Source organism: Nyctereutes procyonoides, unplaced genomic scaffold (genome assembly GCF_905146905.1).
Source record: "Nyctereutes procyonoides isolate TBG_1078 unplaced genomic scaffold, NYPRO_anot_genome, whole genome shotgun sequence".
Classification (NCBI taxonomy): domain Eukaryota; kingdom Metazoa; phylum Chordata; class Mammalia; order Carnivora; family Canidae; genus Nyctereutes; species Nyctereutes procyonoides.
In genome coordinates, this window is record NW_026575043.1 from 51,190,146 (window position 1) to 51,206,703 (window position 16,558).

Here is a 16,558-nt window from a genome sequence, read left to right on the forward strand (position 1 = left end):
AAACCAACCTTGACTATCAGTTATTTTATCTTACTGTTATTTTAATATATTTTTTTAATGTTTGTTAGCTATGCTGCAAAGGATTCAAAGTTGTTATTGCCTTACAAGTGATTTTCAAAATCTATATTAGCTTTGAGAGCATTCCTTTTTTCTGGCCTGATACTTGAGGCATAACATAGCCAAGAACTGTGGGCCAGTGTGTGTTGGCCAAATATCTATTATATTCCAAAAATGCTATTCTAGATTTAACTTATTTTGGCATTTTAGAGATTCATTGAAACATCTGCTGCTCTTGTATTTCTGGAAACTTTGCACATGAAGTAGATAAGAAAGTTTGGTCTGACTTTTGCTCCTTTCCACAAGTATGCTTGCTGTATATAAACGGTAAATTAAAGGGGTAGCAAAATAAAATAATAAAAATCCTTAAATGCATAGCCTCAATTGATATTATTTACTAGAGGGATTATCCTTGATTACAGTTGTTGAGTTCCAATAAATTGACTACTCTTGAATTTTTATATGTAAGATGAAATTTAGATGTTCATATGAAGTCCAAATACTATGCCTTGTTAGTTACCTCTGCTGACTTATATTTTAAATTTTACTGGCTGACTTATAATTTATAATTTTCTGTTGTTTCTTAAGCTTTGGTATACTTAAATAAGAGCTTAATGTAATCTGATTTATTTTGTGTTACTACTTTCTTGTGTTATTACATTGGTGCCTAAACTTTATATAAACTTATATAATATAAAGGAAGATATGAGAATTACCGTATAAAAATAATATTGAGGGTATTTTTCAAATTTTCAGTATTTAAAAAAATTTTAGAGAAATGTTTTAGAGAAATTTTTGTTCTCGTCTTATTTGCAATATTTAATATGAAGTACATAATACAATTTATAGTAGATTGTATTGTAGGGGTGGACCACTTTGGTATGTAGTCTCTTTTTTTAAAGATTTTGTTTATTCATTCATGAGAGAGAGAGAGAATGAGAGAGAGACAGGCAGAGACACAGGCAGAGAGAAGCAGGCTCCATGCAGGCAGCTAGATGTGGGACTTGATCCCGGTCTCCAGGATCAAGCCCTGGGCCAAAGGCAGGGGCTCAACCGCTGAGCCACCCCAGGCATCCCTGGTCTGTAGTCTCTTGTGGGTGAAACTGTTTTTTGTGTTTTGTTTTTCTGCTTTAAATAATTTGTGAATGAAGGTTAACCACATAAACCATATTGTTTGGATAAAAAAATCATGTTCAGTGTGCAGAAGTTTAGAGTAGGAGTCCTTCTGATTCATATTCTGTTCTCATTTTCAGCACTAAAAATATATAAGAAATCAATGTAAGTATATTTATAATGGCTTAGGTTCAGAAGCTGTGTCTAATAGTGAAAAGAGTTTATGTAAAGCAGTAAAAGAGTTTAAGTTTTTTAGTGTATAGTTCTACAGGTTTTGCCAAATGTACACAGTTATGTAACCACCATGACAAACAAGATGTAGAACAGCTCCATAATCCCTCAAATTTCCCATGTCCCTTTGTTATCAACCACTTCCATTCTAGGGATGGGAATGGGAATAAGAATCCATGGGGCAGTTTACATTACCTTAAATTTGCCTTTGTGAGAACACTATATGAATGAATCCTAAAGCATGTGGCTTTCTGAGTATGATGGCTTTTTTCGCTTAGTATAATGACATTCATTCATATTTTGAGTATATCAGTAGTTCTTTTCTTTTCTTTTCTTTTCTTTTCTTTTCTTTTCTTTTCTTTTCTTTTCTTTTCTTTTCTTTTCTTTTCTTTTCTTTTCTTTTCTTTTCTTTTCTTTTCTTTTCTTTTCTTTTCTTTTCTTTTCTTTTCTTTTCTTTTCTTTTTCCCTCCCTCCCTCCCTCCCTCCCTCCCTCCCTCCCTCCCTCCCTCCCTCCCTTCCTCCCTCCCTTTCTTCCTTCCTTCCTTCCTTCCTCCCTCCCTCCCTCCCTCCCTCCCTTCCAAGACTTATTTATTTGAGAGAGAACCCACATGTGCCTGTGCCCATGAGCATGGGAGCCAGGGCAGGGGCAGAGGGAAAGGGAGAGAGAGAATCCTCAAGCAGATTTCCTACTGAGTTCGGAGCCCTATACAGGGCTGATCCCAAGACTCTGAGATCATGACCTGAGCTGAAATCAAAAGATGGCCACTTAACCATCGGAGCTACCCAGGCGCTCCCCCCTCCTTTATTTCTGAATAGTATCCCAGTGTGTATGGATTGTCTGCTGTTTGTTCTTTTCCCAGTTGAGGGACTTTTGGATGTTTTCCGGTTCCTGGCATTTTGGGAAAACAATAACAAACCAGCTCTAAATATTTGCTACAATTTTCCATGTGGACACAAGTTTCTTACTTTACTTGAATACGCATGTGTGTGTATGCTTGTGCACTCGAGCACAGACACCCCTAAGATGGATGATGCTAGACTGCATGGCAAGTGTATGTTTAACTGCAGAAAAAATTGCCAAAGTCAGCTTTTCCACAGTGTACTATTTTTGCATTGTTATCAGCAGTATATGCCCATTACAATTACTCTGTATGCTCACTAGCACTTTGTATTTTCAGTTTTTCTTTTAAGCCATACTAAAGGGCTTTTCTGTAGTTGAACATAACTTTTCTGTGTTTTTTTTTGAAGAGCAGAAGAGTTTTTCATTTCGATGAAGCTCTGTTGAGCAGTTTTTCATTCTGGATCATGCTTGTGGTGTCATATCTAAGAAATCTTTGCTAACCTAAGCTTATAAAAAGTTTCTCTTGTGTTTTTGAAATTTTATAGTTTTAGTTAGGTTTTACATTTCAGGGTTCATTTTTCTATATGATGTGACCTATAGTTTGAGCTTCATTTTTTTTGCATAGGGATTATCATTTATTTCAGTTCTAGTTGTTGAAAAGACTGTTCTTACTCCACTGAACTGCCTTTGCACCTTTTTTGGAAGCTGATTGATCATATATTTTTGGGTCAGTTTGTAGGCTATACTGTTTTGTTGATCTGTGTATCCTATCTCTAGTACCGCACCATGTTGTCAATTCTAGTTCTATAGTGAATCTGGAAATCAGGTTATGTAAGTCTCCTAGCTATATTTTTCTTTTGCCGCATTATTTAAGGTATTCTAGTTCCTTTGCTTTGTCATATAAATGCAATTTTTCTCATTCTCTAGAAAATCCTTTAGAGATTTTTTTAATTATAATTGAGTTGACTCTATAGATCTGTTTTAGAAGAATTGATATCTTGACAATAATAACTTTTTCAGTCCATGATCAATATATACCTCTGCATTTATTTATGTCTCATTGATTGCATTCATCAGTGTAGTAGTTTTTAGCATTTAGATCTTGTACATAATTTGTAGGTTTTATATCCAAGGATTTCATGTGTTTTGGTGCTATTATAAGTGATAATCTTAAAAAATGCAGTTTCTTATTCATTATAGTATATAGGAATAGGATTTTTTCTTTTTTGTTTCTGTTGACCCTATTATTCTGTGATCTAGTTAAACTCAGTTTTAGATCTACTGTTTTTTTGGTCGTTGTTGATTCTATAGGATTTTCTCATGTCATGTCATCTGTGAATAGAGATGTTTTATTTCTTCTATTCCAATTAGTATGTCTGGTATTTTTTTTCCTGCCTTATTGTATTGGTGATGACACCTCCACTAAAATTGGAACAGGAGTGGTGAAAGCAGACTTCCTTGCCTTGTTCTTGATAGTAGGGGAAAATAATCAGTCCTTTATCATTAAATATGTTAGTTGTAGGTTTTTGTGACTGTTCTTTTAAGAATTTTTTCAAACAAAAAAACCCAATTCTTCAGTCTATTTTAAAATTGTTGAAATCATGATAAAATTATAATGATAAAAAATTGTAGACATTGCTGAAACTTTTTTAGTATTCCACATTGCATGATTGGACAACTATAACACTTAAACATTTCAGTTAAAGTATTTCAGGACCATTTGAGGAAGAAATAGAGTTATGGTTGTTGACTGAGAACTTTGACAACTTCCATGAACGGCAGGCAGAGTACGTACTTTAAATTATATCAAGAAGAACAAAAAAAAAAAAAAAAGCAGAGTGGTTGAAGCAGATGACACAATGTTGATAATTTGGGTTAGGAATTTATTGGGTCTGTTTTTTTAAAGTATGTTTGAAGATTTTTAATTAATATATATATATATATTTTAAAACAATGTGCAGAATAGATGTCACCAACTTGGAAGAAAACCTTAGAAGAGTGGGACTCTTCACAAATGCTGCATCACTAACACTCTTTATGACACAAAAGACTATTACATAGAAAAACACTGACACTAGTAACGAGTCAAAACGTGATTCAGAAGAGTCAACATCTAAATGCTGATGAAGTTTTAGGCATTTTTAACCTTTTTTGGGGTGGTGCTTATAATATGTTTTATGTTTGTACAATAATGATATTTGAAAAAAAAATGTGAATAGGGTACCCGGTGACTCAATGAGGTAAGCCTCCCACTCCTGGTTTTGGCTCAGGTTATAATCTCAGGATCATGGGATCCAGCCCTGCATTTGGTCTGTGCTCATTGGGAAGTCTGCTTCTTTCTTCCTCTGCCCCTCACCCTTGCTCACTCTCTTTCTCTAAAGCATATTTCAAGAAAAATAAAAACATGTCAATAAATGTAAAGGAGCTCTTTAAATAATTGCAAATTAAAAATCCTAAGTAATAAAAGCCATATTATAGTTTATTTTTTTGTTTGTTTTTTTTTTCATATTATAGTTTAATTGGCAGCTTACCTCCACCCCTTCACCTTCAGCAATATTTAAAAAAAATCATGCTTCTTGAACTTGATAGTGTCTTATAGTCACTGAGACACATTAAAAAGGAAAATCAAATTAATATGAAGTGGTCATTTTGTTGAAATGTTAGCTCTCTTTCTCACCCAGGAAAAGCTCTATCTAGAAGATAAATGTGTGAGAACACAGATTCAGGACATCCTCAGGATTGTAAAAACTTTTGCTTGTTTTGTCTTGAACAGATGTAGTCTGTTGCTAGCAGGAATGTTTATTTGCTGTACTTTATTTCCATTTCTTTAGTGATAAATAATAAAATGTTTCTGACAGAGGTTGCTTTGGGAAAATTTGGTAAATCATTGTTAGCCACACAGGCAGGAAAACAAAAGCTTATCTGACATACTAAGAAAATATTATTCGGGTTTTATCATTTAAAGGAAGTCCTTTAGATAAAATCCATGAATGTAAATACGCTTTTTCTAATTCTATGTGATTGGAGATAGATTTTGAGATGTCTGTTGGTGTGGTAAAAGCATTACAAATGCATTATGGATTTAACGTGTGTTTTAATTCTCAGAATTTTCTCTGGTGAGTGGTTTTGTCAAGATAAGTAAAAGGAAGTAAAATTTTCTTCTGCAAATGTCGTTTCCATCCTTCCAATTTTTTGTTATCTTGAACTGAACTAATATAATTTAAAAGGAAATTAGCTGTCTTCTCCAAGGCGTTTTATATCTTTTATATATGAAAAGAATGTTAGGAATGCATGAGGCATTGTTAGTCTATTGGATTCTCTTGATGTTAGAGTTACTCGTGGCTCAGTGTCATATTTCCTTTTTTTTTTTTTTTAATAAAGATTTTGTTTATTTGAGAGAGAGAGAGAGAGAGAGTGTGTGAGAGAGGGGGCTAGGGGGGCGGGGCAGAGACACAAGCTGGCTCCATGCAGGGAGCCCGTTCCAGGACAGGATCCCTGGACTCTAGGATCACGCCCTGGGCCGAAGGCAGGCACTAAACCACTGAGCCACCCAGGGATCCCCTCAGTGCTGTATTTCCAAGGCAAATATGATATTTCCCAAAAAGTCAAACTTTGAGTTTAGGAAATCTGATCTTAAATTAAGATTTTATTTCCTGGTATTTTTCCTAAAATTCTGTCCTTAAAGTCCTATTGAGATACTGCCTTTAGAACATTTAAGGAAATTTGAATAACTGACATTTTTGAATATTTTTTCCTTTTAGTTTTTCTCTAAAAATACAGAAGCTAATCTTAGCAATAGTTTGTGATGTTTTGTTATCTTTAAATAGAATTTTAACAAAATTTGTCTTTGTTGCACTGTTAGGTAGAAAGATTAATTTGAGAATTTCAGATGATTTCAAATTTTGAAGAATCGGATTGTAAAGATTTTTTTTAAATTTTTATTTATTTATGATAGTCACAGAGAGAGAGAGAGAGAGAGAGAGAGAGAGAGAGAGAGAGAGGCAGAGACATAGGCAGAGGGAGAAGCAGGCTCCATGCACCGGGTCTCCAGGATCGCGCCCTGGGCCAAAGGCAGGCGCTAAACCGCTGCGCCACCCAGGGATCCCCGATTGTAAAGATTTTTACTGGAGAGGGGTTGTACCATGGTCATATTCTGAAGACTGTAAAATTGAAACATGTTATTTCCTTCTGTATATAAGTATTCTATGACTTTGGGCAAGTATTTAACTTCTTTTCTCAGTTTCTGTGCAAGATCGTTCATTTCAATGAGTTCATTAACTTTGCTTTAGAAAAATGTTTTGAAAGTTAATTTTTATTTGAATGCTCTTCTTACTGGTTCAATTTTTTTAGTTTTGTTTTGCTTTTTTTCAGTTGTGGAAGAAGGACTCTGGGAAAATGGCCTTTCCTATGAATGTCGGACACTGCTCTTCAAAGCAATCCACAATCTGTTAGAAAGGTAAGAGAAGGAATAGCATCACAGTTGTTTTGAGACTCCCAAGTGTAATGCTGGATGTTCCCAGGCTTTCCTGTAATTCTCAAAATGCTTTTGCATACAATTTTATGAAGCTAAAATTATATACATCTCATTTCTTTTATATTGATATAATTTCAACCTTAGAAGAAGTTTCAGGAATAGCATAAACAGCCTCATATATCCTTTTACTCAGATTCATCAATAGTTTTTCTTTTACCCAGTTTGCTTTGTAGTTTGTGTGATTGCCTACCTCTTTACTTCTAACCTGTGTATTTTAAATTTGTTTCCTGAGCCACTCGAGAGTCATTTGCACACTTGAGAGTGTTCTTTCTTTAACCCCTAACTGTTTAAGTGTACATTTCCTGAGGACAGTGATATCCTCTCATGTAAACACTATACAATTATGAAAATTAGGAAATCTAATATTTATAAAATGCCATTATCTTATCTGTAGTTCAGCTCTGATGTTAATCACTGTCCCACTTATGTCCCTGATATCTTAAACCCCTTCCCCCCAAGATCTGATCCATGATCATACATTTTAGTTTTCATGTCTCTTTAAATTTAGAAGTGTTCTTTAGCCTTTCTTTTTCTTTCTTGACATTGTATGAGTTCAGGCCATATGTTTTATATAATGTCCCTCAATTTGAGATAGTTTCTTTATGATTAGATTTAGGTTATGCATTTTGTAGTAATACCATAGAAGTGATGTCATGTCCTCCTCAGTATATCAAAGCAGGAGGCCTATGATTTCAATGTCAGTGATATTAACATTGTTGATCACTTGTTTGGGGTGGTGTTCTGTCAGATTTCTACACTATAAATTAATAAGTACTTGTGAACTGTGACCTTTGTTAATTCTCTCTGTAATTATTAAGTAATTTGTGGCCAGATACAATGAGGTTGTGTAATTATCCCGTTACCACATTTTGACTCATGTGTTTTATCTTCTGTCATTTAAATCAGCACAGTTATGGCTGTAATGATAATTTTCAAATGCTATCGTTCTTTCTACTTCCATTGTTGGACATTTTTTTTTTTGTAACGAAGAGCTTTTCATTTTCTTGTATGTACGTGTGTGTGTGTGTGTGTTTAAGATTTTATTTATTCATGAGAGACACAGAGAGAGAGAGGCAGAGACACAGGCAGAGGGAGAAGCAGGCTCCATGCAGGGAGCCTGACGTGGGACTCGATCCCGCAACTCCAGGATCAGGCCCTGGGCCAAAGGCAGGCGCCAGACCGCTGAGCCACCCAGGGATTCTTGTATGTGTTTTAATCTCCCTTTTAGCTATACAAATTTGGAGAAATGGATTTCTGTTTGGTCAGTGGATTATAATTTATAATTTATTACCACCATCATTTATTTCAATTCATAAATTCTTTCAGATTTGGCCAGGAGGAACCCCTTCATGATGGAGTCTATGGCTTTTGGACCTGTTGTCATTGTTCAAGTGCCTCCTTACTTTATGGCATAACAGTGTATTTCTGGCTCAGATAGTGTTTTAAGGGGAAAAACAAATGATAAAGAATGGATTAATTAAGAACTTCTATGGAAAAAAAACCTTTTCTCTTTCTGAGTCTTTATTTGGTACTTTCAGGTAATCAAAGCTGAAAGGACATTCTGGTACCGTTCAGTTCCTTATCTGAGCTGCTAGTTATGGTAATGTCACTACCGTGTCAATGCTTAGAGGACCTAAGCTGCAGTTGATAAGTTGTCACCATTTAAGTCACTCAGAAAGATCTTTCCCACCAAATTTATCTTTTTCATTTTGAACTTCAGTTTCCACTTCTGTGCTTGGAGTAGACCTAGAGGCCATCCATCTGTTACTAAGGCAGTATATTTTGGAAGCATTGATTTTGAAAGTTGAACCTCTTAAATATTTCAGATATTTGGTAATTCTCTCTCCCACTGCAAAACAAAACAAAGTACACACAAAGTCCCTTCAGGAAAATGTGGAAACTTGACTGTTTATATACTCTGATGCCATAACAAAGCTCTTATTATCTGTATAATAATTAATGCATCTTTTAAAGAGTCCTTTTAATGTAAGTTTGTAATGTATGTGGAACAAAATACATTTTTAAAAAATAAGCTGTGTTTAATTTTTTTTTTTTACAGAATGTTAATTTGTGGTTGAACTGTATTCTTTTCAGTCTTTTGTGTTTTAAATGGGAGAAAATTAGAACAGAAAAACAGAGTGAACAAAAATGCAGATAATTCATTTATTCTTTGGTCATGAATCCTAGATTTGTAATAAAAACTGAATTTCTGGGGGTGCCTGGGTGTCTTAGTTGGTTAAGTGTCTACCCTCAGTTAAGGTTGTGATCCCTGGGTCCTGGGATTGAGTCCCTAGAGTCAGGCTTCCTGCTCAGCAGGGAGTCTGCTTCTTTCCCTGCTCCTGCTCTCTCTCTCCTTCTAAAATAAAATAATAAAATAAAATAAAATAAAATAAAATAAAATAAAATAAAAATAACATAAAATAGATAAAATAGATAAAATAAAATAAAATAAATAAAATAAATAAAATAAATCTTGAAACAACAACAACTAAAGTTCAGGTTAATCTCAGTTATTATTTGATAGGAAAGTTAATTGTGACATATGCAGTATGTCATACGATAAATTGTCAGATAGTTCTGAAGAACTTTGGGTTAGATCTGGGTTTAATTTCATAGTCTGTTACTTGGACAGTTACCCTAACCTCACTAAGCCTGAGTAAACACCCTTTACATTAAGTACAGGATACTGTGTACCTTGAGTTCTTTTTGGATGATGTCTATGATGTGTGCCACATAATACTTAACCTATTGTTACTGTTGAAGAATTGTTAATTCCTTTCCCCATAAATATATTCTGCATACTTTGATTTGGATCCTCTTATAAGACTTTATTTTGAAATAAAACAGTATTTCATTTAGAAAATAATTAATCATGTTATTAACTCCTTCCCTACAATTAGAATGGAGAGGTTGAGATTTTTTTGAAAAATTGTAATAATTCCTTTGTCTTTCAAAATAACGTTTTCTTTTCACCAAACTTTAAGTAGCTGTGTTGTGTAAGTGAAAATTTCCCTGCTCTTGAGGCAAGGAATCATCTTAAATGGTTGTTTTTAGCTCTCTTTATTCATTGTCACTAGAATCTGGGTTGGCTAACACATGCTTGCCCTTTTGTTTGTCCCTAGCCTAGACCATTTGCTGTAACTTAGTTATCTGTTTACAACCCAAATTTATTGAAATACAGTTTACTGTCTTATTCCTGGCTACTTTCTATGATACTTTTCCATTTCTATTCAGAAAGATCGACTGGGTTTCCCATTGCAGGTATTTTAAGTTTCTAGCACGAAAGCCAGAATTGAGGTTATTGAAGCAGATCATCAAGGAATGTATCACTTGCAGGGTGTTTGTGTTTCTCAAACTCTTTTTTCCTCCCAGTTCACATTTTAACAACTTATACTACTGATTTATTATTTTTGCTTTTTGTATTTCTAGGCATACGGATTTGTTTAATTAAAAGAGAGTCTCTCACTTACAGCTAAGTAGGAGTAATATAAATTTATCATTTTTCCAAAAGGCAGTAGTTGCTAATGTATACAGAATGGTGAGCTACTGCAGTTGTTTATTAAAAATAATTTCACTGCAAAAAGATAACACTGTATAACTATATAAAACAAAAAGATAACACTGTATAACACAGAATATGGTAATTTCATTTTTATTGCTATTGATTGGTGCTGAGATATTGATGTGTGTAGAATATTTTAAATTCTAAGGTAATAAGACTTTAAACATTTTACCTTTCATTATTCCTCCTCTAGCTCCTCAGTATTTGCATACACTGCATTGTATATGTCTAGTGTCATCTGTTCATTAAAAAACCAAAAACCTCACTGTTGCTTATTCAAGAGTATTTTCCTTTAAGATGTCAGATAGAAGCTAACACATCTGGCTGTAATATCACATCTTTATAGGGACGCATATTGCTAGCAGTCCGTTTCTTCATTGCCTTCAGAGATGGAAGATCTTCTGCATCTCTGCTCTGCCAATTTATATGTCTTGGGCAAGTGACTTAAGCTTGCAGAGCGCTTGTTCCTTTTTTTTTTCTTCCCATTTTAAAGTTTTATTTATTTGACACAGCACAAGCAGGGGGAGCAGCAGGCAGAGGGAGAAGAAGCAGGCTCCCCGCTGAGCAAGGAGCCTGCTGTGGGGCTTCATCCCAGGACCCTGGGATCACAACAAGCCAAAGGCAGATGTTTAACTGACTGAGCCACCCAGGTGCCCCAAAGAGCCCTTTGCTTTACCTATAAAGTGGTGAAGGATTGTTTTGCTCAGTACAGTACCTTTCTCTCTGTCTCTCTCTTTTTAAAGATTTTATTTATTTATTGATGAGAGACACACAGAGAGAGGCAGAGACATAAGCAGAGAGAGAAGCAAGCTCCCTCCAGGGAGCCTGATGTAGGACTCTATCCCAGGACCCCTGGGATCACACACTGAGCCAAAGGCAGAGAGACGCTTAACCACTGAGCCACCTACGCATCCCTACCATTCTCATTATCAGAGCTCAGTAAGTGAATAACTGCTGTTAGTATTAGCTAATAGAAATATCGCTAATAATATTTTCAGAGTTGGACACAACATTAAGTCGGTTAGCCTTCACCTTGATAATTCTGGAATCCCATTCTGTAATGTCCTTTTTTATGTGGTCATCCCTCCTTTCCTTGAACACTCTTGGTTATTTGAGCTTGGATTCTGACAGGACAGCTTTCTAGAGGAGTTCTTTTCATCTTCAGAGAGATGTTAGAATGTCTAGTTAGTTAGATGTTAGAAAGTTCATTGTTAGAAAGTCTTATGCTAAGTAGAAATATTGTTCCCATAATTGTTTTTAAAAAAAATCTTAATCCTGTTCTTTTGGGTTCGTATATAATTCATCTAATCCTCATGTGGTGGCCTGTTTAATATCTTGGTACCTAAGTTTTTTGTTTGTTTGGTTTATGGTTCTTATATAATATTGAATAAGCCCTGTGCCTCTGCCTTCTAGATATCCCTCTAGCCAGTCCCATTCTCTTCATTTTGACTGCCACTGGCCTGCTTTAAGATGTGTTAAGTATTTGATAAAGTTTTGCAATGACCTCTTCTATAGTCAATTTAAGCTCAGTTATGCTGCAGTAAAAGAAGACCTGAAAGCTCTTACTATCTTAATAACAATTGAAGTTTATTTCTTGCTCATGCTGTTTGCTTACTGTGTCATTTAAGAGTAATACTCCTTATATCCTCTTGCCTCCAGGCAAGAATCTTGTTGATGGGGTAGCCCTGTCAGAGATTTGCTGGGCTCCTGATAGAGAGCAAAGAGTAATAATGGCAAAATGCATAATTAGCTCATTGAAGCCTCTGTTTACAAATGGTGTATGCTGTTTCTCTTCACGTTTCATTGGATGAGAAACTTGCCACCAAACTTAAAATCAAATGGATGAGAAAGTATTCTCTCTCCATATGTAGGAAGTACCCAAGTCACATGGCTGCACTTGATGTTAATGGGACAGGGAGGTACAGCGCATATTTGGGAACAGATGCAATCTACCTTACCACTTAATTGAGGTCTTCTCCCTTCTCATAATCTATCCTCCAAGCTGGTGTTGGTTATATTACTAAAATACAGATATGTTTCTAAAATGTAATTATGCATCTATTTATACACATCTTTAAAAACTTTGAGCTCAATATAGCTTCTTTTGGTATATTCTTCATTTGTGATTTTTTAAATCAGAATTTTAGTATATGAAGTGTTTGGGTCTTTTAAGTTTTGTTGGTTTAGATGATGCAATCACACTTATTTTTTCTCTTCTGAGACAGTAAGTATGCTTGTTATTTTCCTAATGATAGGTTGTCCCTTTTTGGCAAAGTACCTGGCAGGATAAAATACCATTAATTTTGTTTTTACTTATATAGGCTCTGCTGATTTTCCTGTCTTTTTCTGATAATGCCCCAATTTAGATAGTTTTCATCAGTCTCTGCAATTTAGTGGGATTTTGTTATGTATTGACAATAAACTTCTCAAAGGTTACACTTTGTGTTTCAAGTTTAGTCTGCCTCATCTTCACTAATGGAAAAGGACGTAGACTGTGGAGAGATTATGGAAAACTAAAACCTGTGATCTTTTGCGGGAGTTTCTTCATTTGGCATTTTTAATATTGTAGCCTTAGTGGCTATTACACCTGTGGTATTGTAATTGGCATAGTTTTCATAGTATACTGTATCCTTCTTACCTAACTCTACCTCAGCGGAATAAATCATTGGGTTGGAGAGCTGTTAAAAAAGAAAAAAGCCAGGAAATATGTGCAGTTCATATCACCCAGAGTTTTAGTGCTGCCTCAGTGATTTGCATTACATGTGGGATTTAGGAAAATCTTGCTTTCATATAGCTTTGTAGAAATGCTTAAGATGTCTGGCATAATGCTGTCAAATTGGCATTAAATGTGGTAGTATATTTTAATTTTAATTGTCTTAAGTTTTTTAGAATAAAACACATAAGCTGATTTTGATAGAAACGTATTTTTTTCTTCTAAAGTGCAGATCACTGCTTTGCACACAATAAAAGATTACATGGGTTTTTTGAATCTCTTATGCTCTATCCTGTCCATACTTACTTAGGGAGACTTTAATCTGTGAGTATTGGACGTTTGTAAAACATAATGGCCCTTCAGAGTAGTCCACTGGTGCTGCTTTCCTAATAGATTGCCAGCATAGTTACCCATGGTAGTTTATAACACAGCTGTAAAATTGCCTTTGGCCCAGAGCTTCTTGGTTTGCCAAGAGTTGGTGTTTAGAGGGAAGATATTTATTTGAAAAAGTACAGTAAAAATAACATGGAGAAAGTTGGAATTATAATTATGATGGCAGTAGCATTATGTTTGTGTATTGTTAGCTTTCAGTGTCTCTGGTATTTGATTTAACAGAGGTGAACATCAGAGGGCAAGTGAGCACTGTCCTTGGATGTGCTGGTTCAAGAATTTTAAAATAATAAATATTTTTAAATAAGAATTTAAAAATAATAAATATTTTAAATAAGAATTTAAAAATAAATAAATATTTATAATATTTATTATAAAATAAATAAATTTTTAAATAATAAAAATTTTAAAATAATAAATTTTAGATGGTAAAAAACCATTTTCACTAGAGCACTATGGTAACAGGCCTAGTTGAAGAAATGGTGATAGAAATTTGCAACATTGAGAGTCCTTGGGTATAATGTAATAGAGCAGGAAATGAGTAATCAATAAATTTCCATTTTATTGAGTTGTGGCAGTGTGCAGTTCTCTAAAGGAAGTAGAAAAGTGAGTTTTTAGAGCTAAGGCGCATATTCTTTTAAAGGAAGAATCACTATAAACATTACGGACACAAGTGAATAAAACCATGTATCTACTTGTAAATTTCTAGAGAGAAACATGTTCACTGTAAGACCAGTCAATTTATCTATAATATTTTTAGGACAGAGAAAGGGTTAAGACTTTAAAAAATAAAAAATTTTGTGGCTAGACGATGGGATTGATTCAAACTAAAAGTTTGAAATTAGAGGAGAGATTCTTTGGAACAGCAATAGGATGGACGTTTTCAGATAAAGGGAGTCCTACAAAAACACCTAACCTTAAAGAGATTTTGGAAAGGATGGAAATGACAGCGTTTACTTGGCCAGAGGAGACAGCATCCACTAAGGCACAGTAGAAACCCAAAATAATGAAGATAGAAGGGATCAGTTGAGAAAGGTTTCTTAAGCTTTTAAATTATAGGACTTTTATTTGGTTGGGAATTGGGAATAATTTCTAGAAAGGAGATAATTTTTAGCAAGGAGGGTTTTTTGCATGTGTGTTTGTTATAGATTGGAGTGGTGAGGTAAAGGCTTTGATGCTGGTGAGGAATTTCTGTTAGGAAATTATATAAAATTTAGTTTGAACAGCTCCATAACCAGATAATAACACTTAAAGTGCATTTTGATTCAGAGTGTGGTAGAGAGACACTGTTCTTGGACTTTTTAATCTTTGAAAACTGTCACATCTGCATAATTTGAGGTGCACTGAAGGACCCAGAGCCAGTGGCCAGTGGCCAGTGGTCCCATCTAGGAAATAGCTTGCTGAGCTAGATTGTGGCTACTGCTGTGGCACTTGTAATCTTATACCAGATCTGCCATGGCTTTGGGATTAGAGATTGGGGCTTGCCAACTTTGAAGTTAAATTGGTCTTGTAGTTAATTAATTAGAGCCATATGGTGTGGCCCAGAAACACATGTGTGTATGTGTTTGTGTGTGTGTGTGTGTGTGTGTGTGTGTGTGTGTATAAACACACACGGACACAAAACCTGATTTCATTTTCATTTTTCAGCGGCTGTTTTTTTCTTTGAAACATTGATTTTTGGGAGATAGGGGGCAGGGAATTATTTTCTGAAGAGGAATACTTTCCTCAAATTATTGGTTAAAGAATATTTTATAAATCTGGCATCACATTGTGACATTGTGAACTTGCAACATAATATTATTCTACTTTACTGAATTATGTCATATCATAATAGTAAGGTGATTTTGAAAATTTCAGTAATCATGACTGGAGTTACCAAATGAACAACTAGAGTTAACTGACATTCTTTGCTCTATACGATGTTGGTTTGAAGCAAAGTTTTTGGTAAATGGAGTGTCTGATAGGTTATATTTGTCAAGTTAAATATAAATTTTGTTCCTTAAAAATAATAATATAAAGGTTGTTAGAATATGAAAAGGGAAAATTATATTTCTCATGTTCTTTAGTTTTTATACTTTAGAATTATCTATCTTAAAAAGATTTAATTCTGTTCAGGTATAATTAAAGTATATGGACAGTTATACTAATCTTCCTAAACTTCTTTGGCATTTATGTGATTCCCTACATGTTGAGTATCTATTATGATTTTAGTGTGGAGTGAGAGCTGATGGGCTATAAAAAAGGTGAAATATGTAGATTTTATTTTCCATCCCAACATTGAGTGTCTCCACTAGCTGTGGACATAAACACACAAAATTCAAATGATCGGATGAGGCTGCCCACGATTAGTGGTTGTGAACATGAATAATAACACTGTTGTGAATAGGAAAATACTCCTTGTATAGAGTATTCATTTCTTAGCTGTTTATTGAGCACCTACTAGTATAGAGCATAACATAAAGCATATTACATAATAGGCATTGAAGTATTTGTTGAACATTGCCAGGAAATAGGATACTGTGTCTGCCCCCAGATTTCTCATAGTTTCGTGGGAAGAAAGAGCCATAGAAATGAATTATTACAGTTTGGTGATAACAGTGCTGATTTGTAGATGTTAGAGTGCTGTGCAGGCTATTCTGGGACAAGAAAAATGAACAGAATTAAATTCGAGGAGGATGGAATAGGGTGAGATGGGAGAGGGATTCCAGGCCGAAGCAGGTTAGTAAAGATCAGTGGTAGTGTTCTGTGTGGAAGTCCTCACTCTAGGATCTGCTTTTGAGGGCTCACCAACCCTGTGGAATTATATGCAGTGTTTTGCTCTTCTATGCATTTTTCAGGAGAAAGAGTCTCTAATAACTTTGAGTGGATTTATTTATACAGTAGAATCATGACCCCAAAATGATTGAGAACCAAGGGCTTAGTATTAAAAGCTTGCTCTTGAGCCACCATGGTCCCAATTGTCAATCAGGTGGTAGAAGTGTCTTCCTCAGCAAAGACACAGCCCTCCTCTCTCATTTCCTCCTATAACCTAAAGTACAAAACACCATCTGGAAATACTTCCTGTATTAGTCCTGCAGGATCTGTCTCTCTCTCTCTCTTTCTTTCTCTTTTTGACTC

The 16,558-nt window shown here is 34.8% G+C and overlaps 1 protein-coding gene across 2 annotated transcripts in view; it reads left to right on the top strand.

Moving 5' to 3' along the window:
• Nucleotides 1-16,558, top strand: part of MED13L (mediator complex subunit 13L) — a 299,067-nt gene that overhangs the window by 146,181 nt on the left and 136,328 nt on the right. For both annotated transcript variants that reach the window (XM_055322293.1, XM_055322294.1), the window contains exon 3: nucleotides 6,614-6,698. In XM_055322293.1, the coding sequence (XP_055178268.1) occupies nucleotides 6,614-6,698 (85 nt within the window). The remainder of the gene's footprint in view (nucleotides 1-6,613; nucleotides 6,699-16,558) is intronic.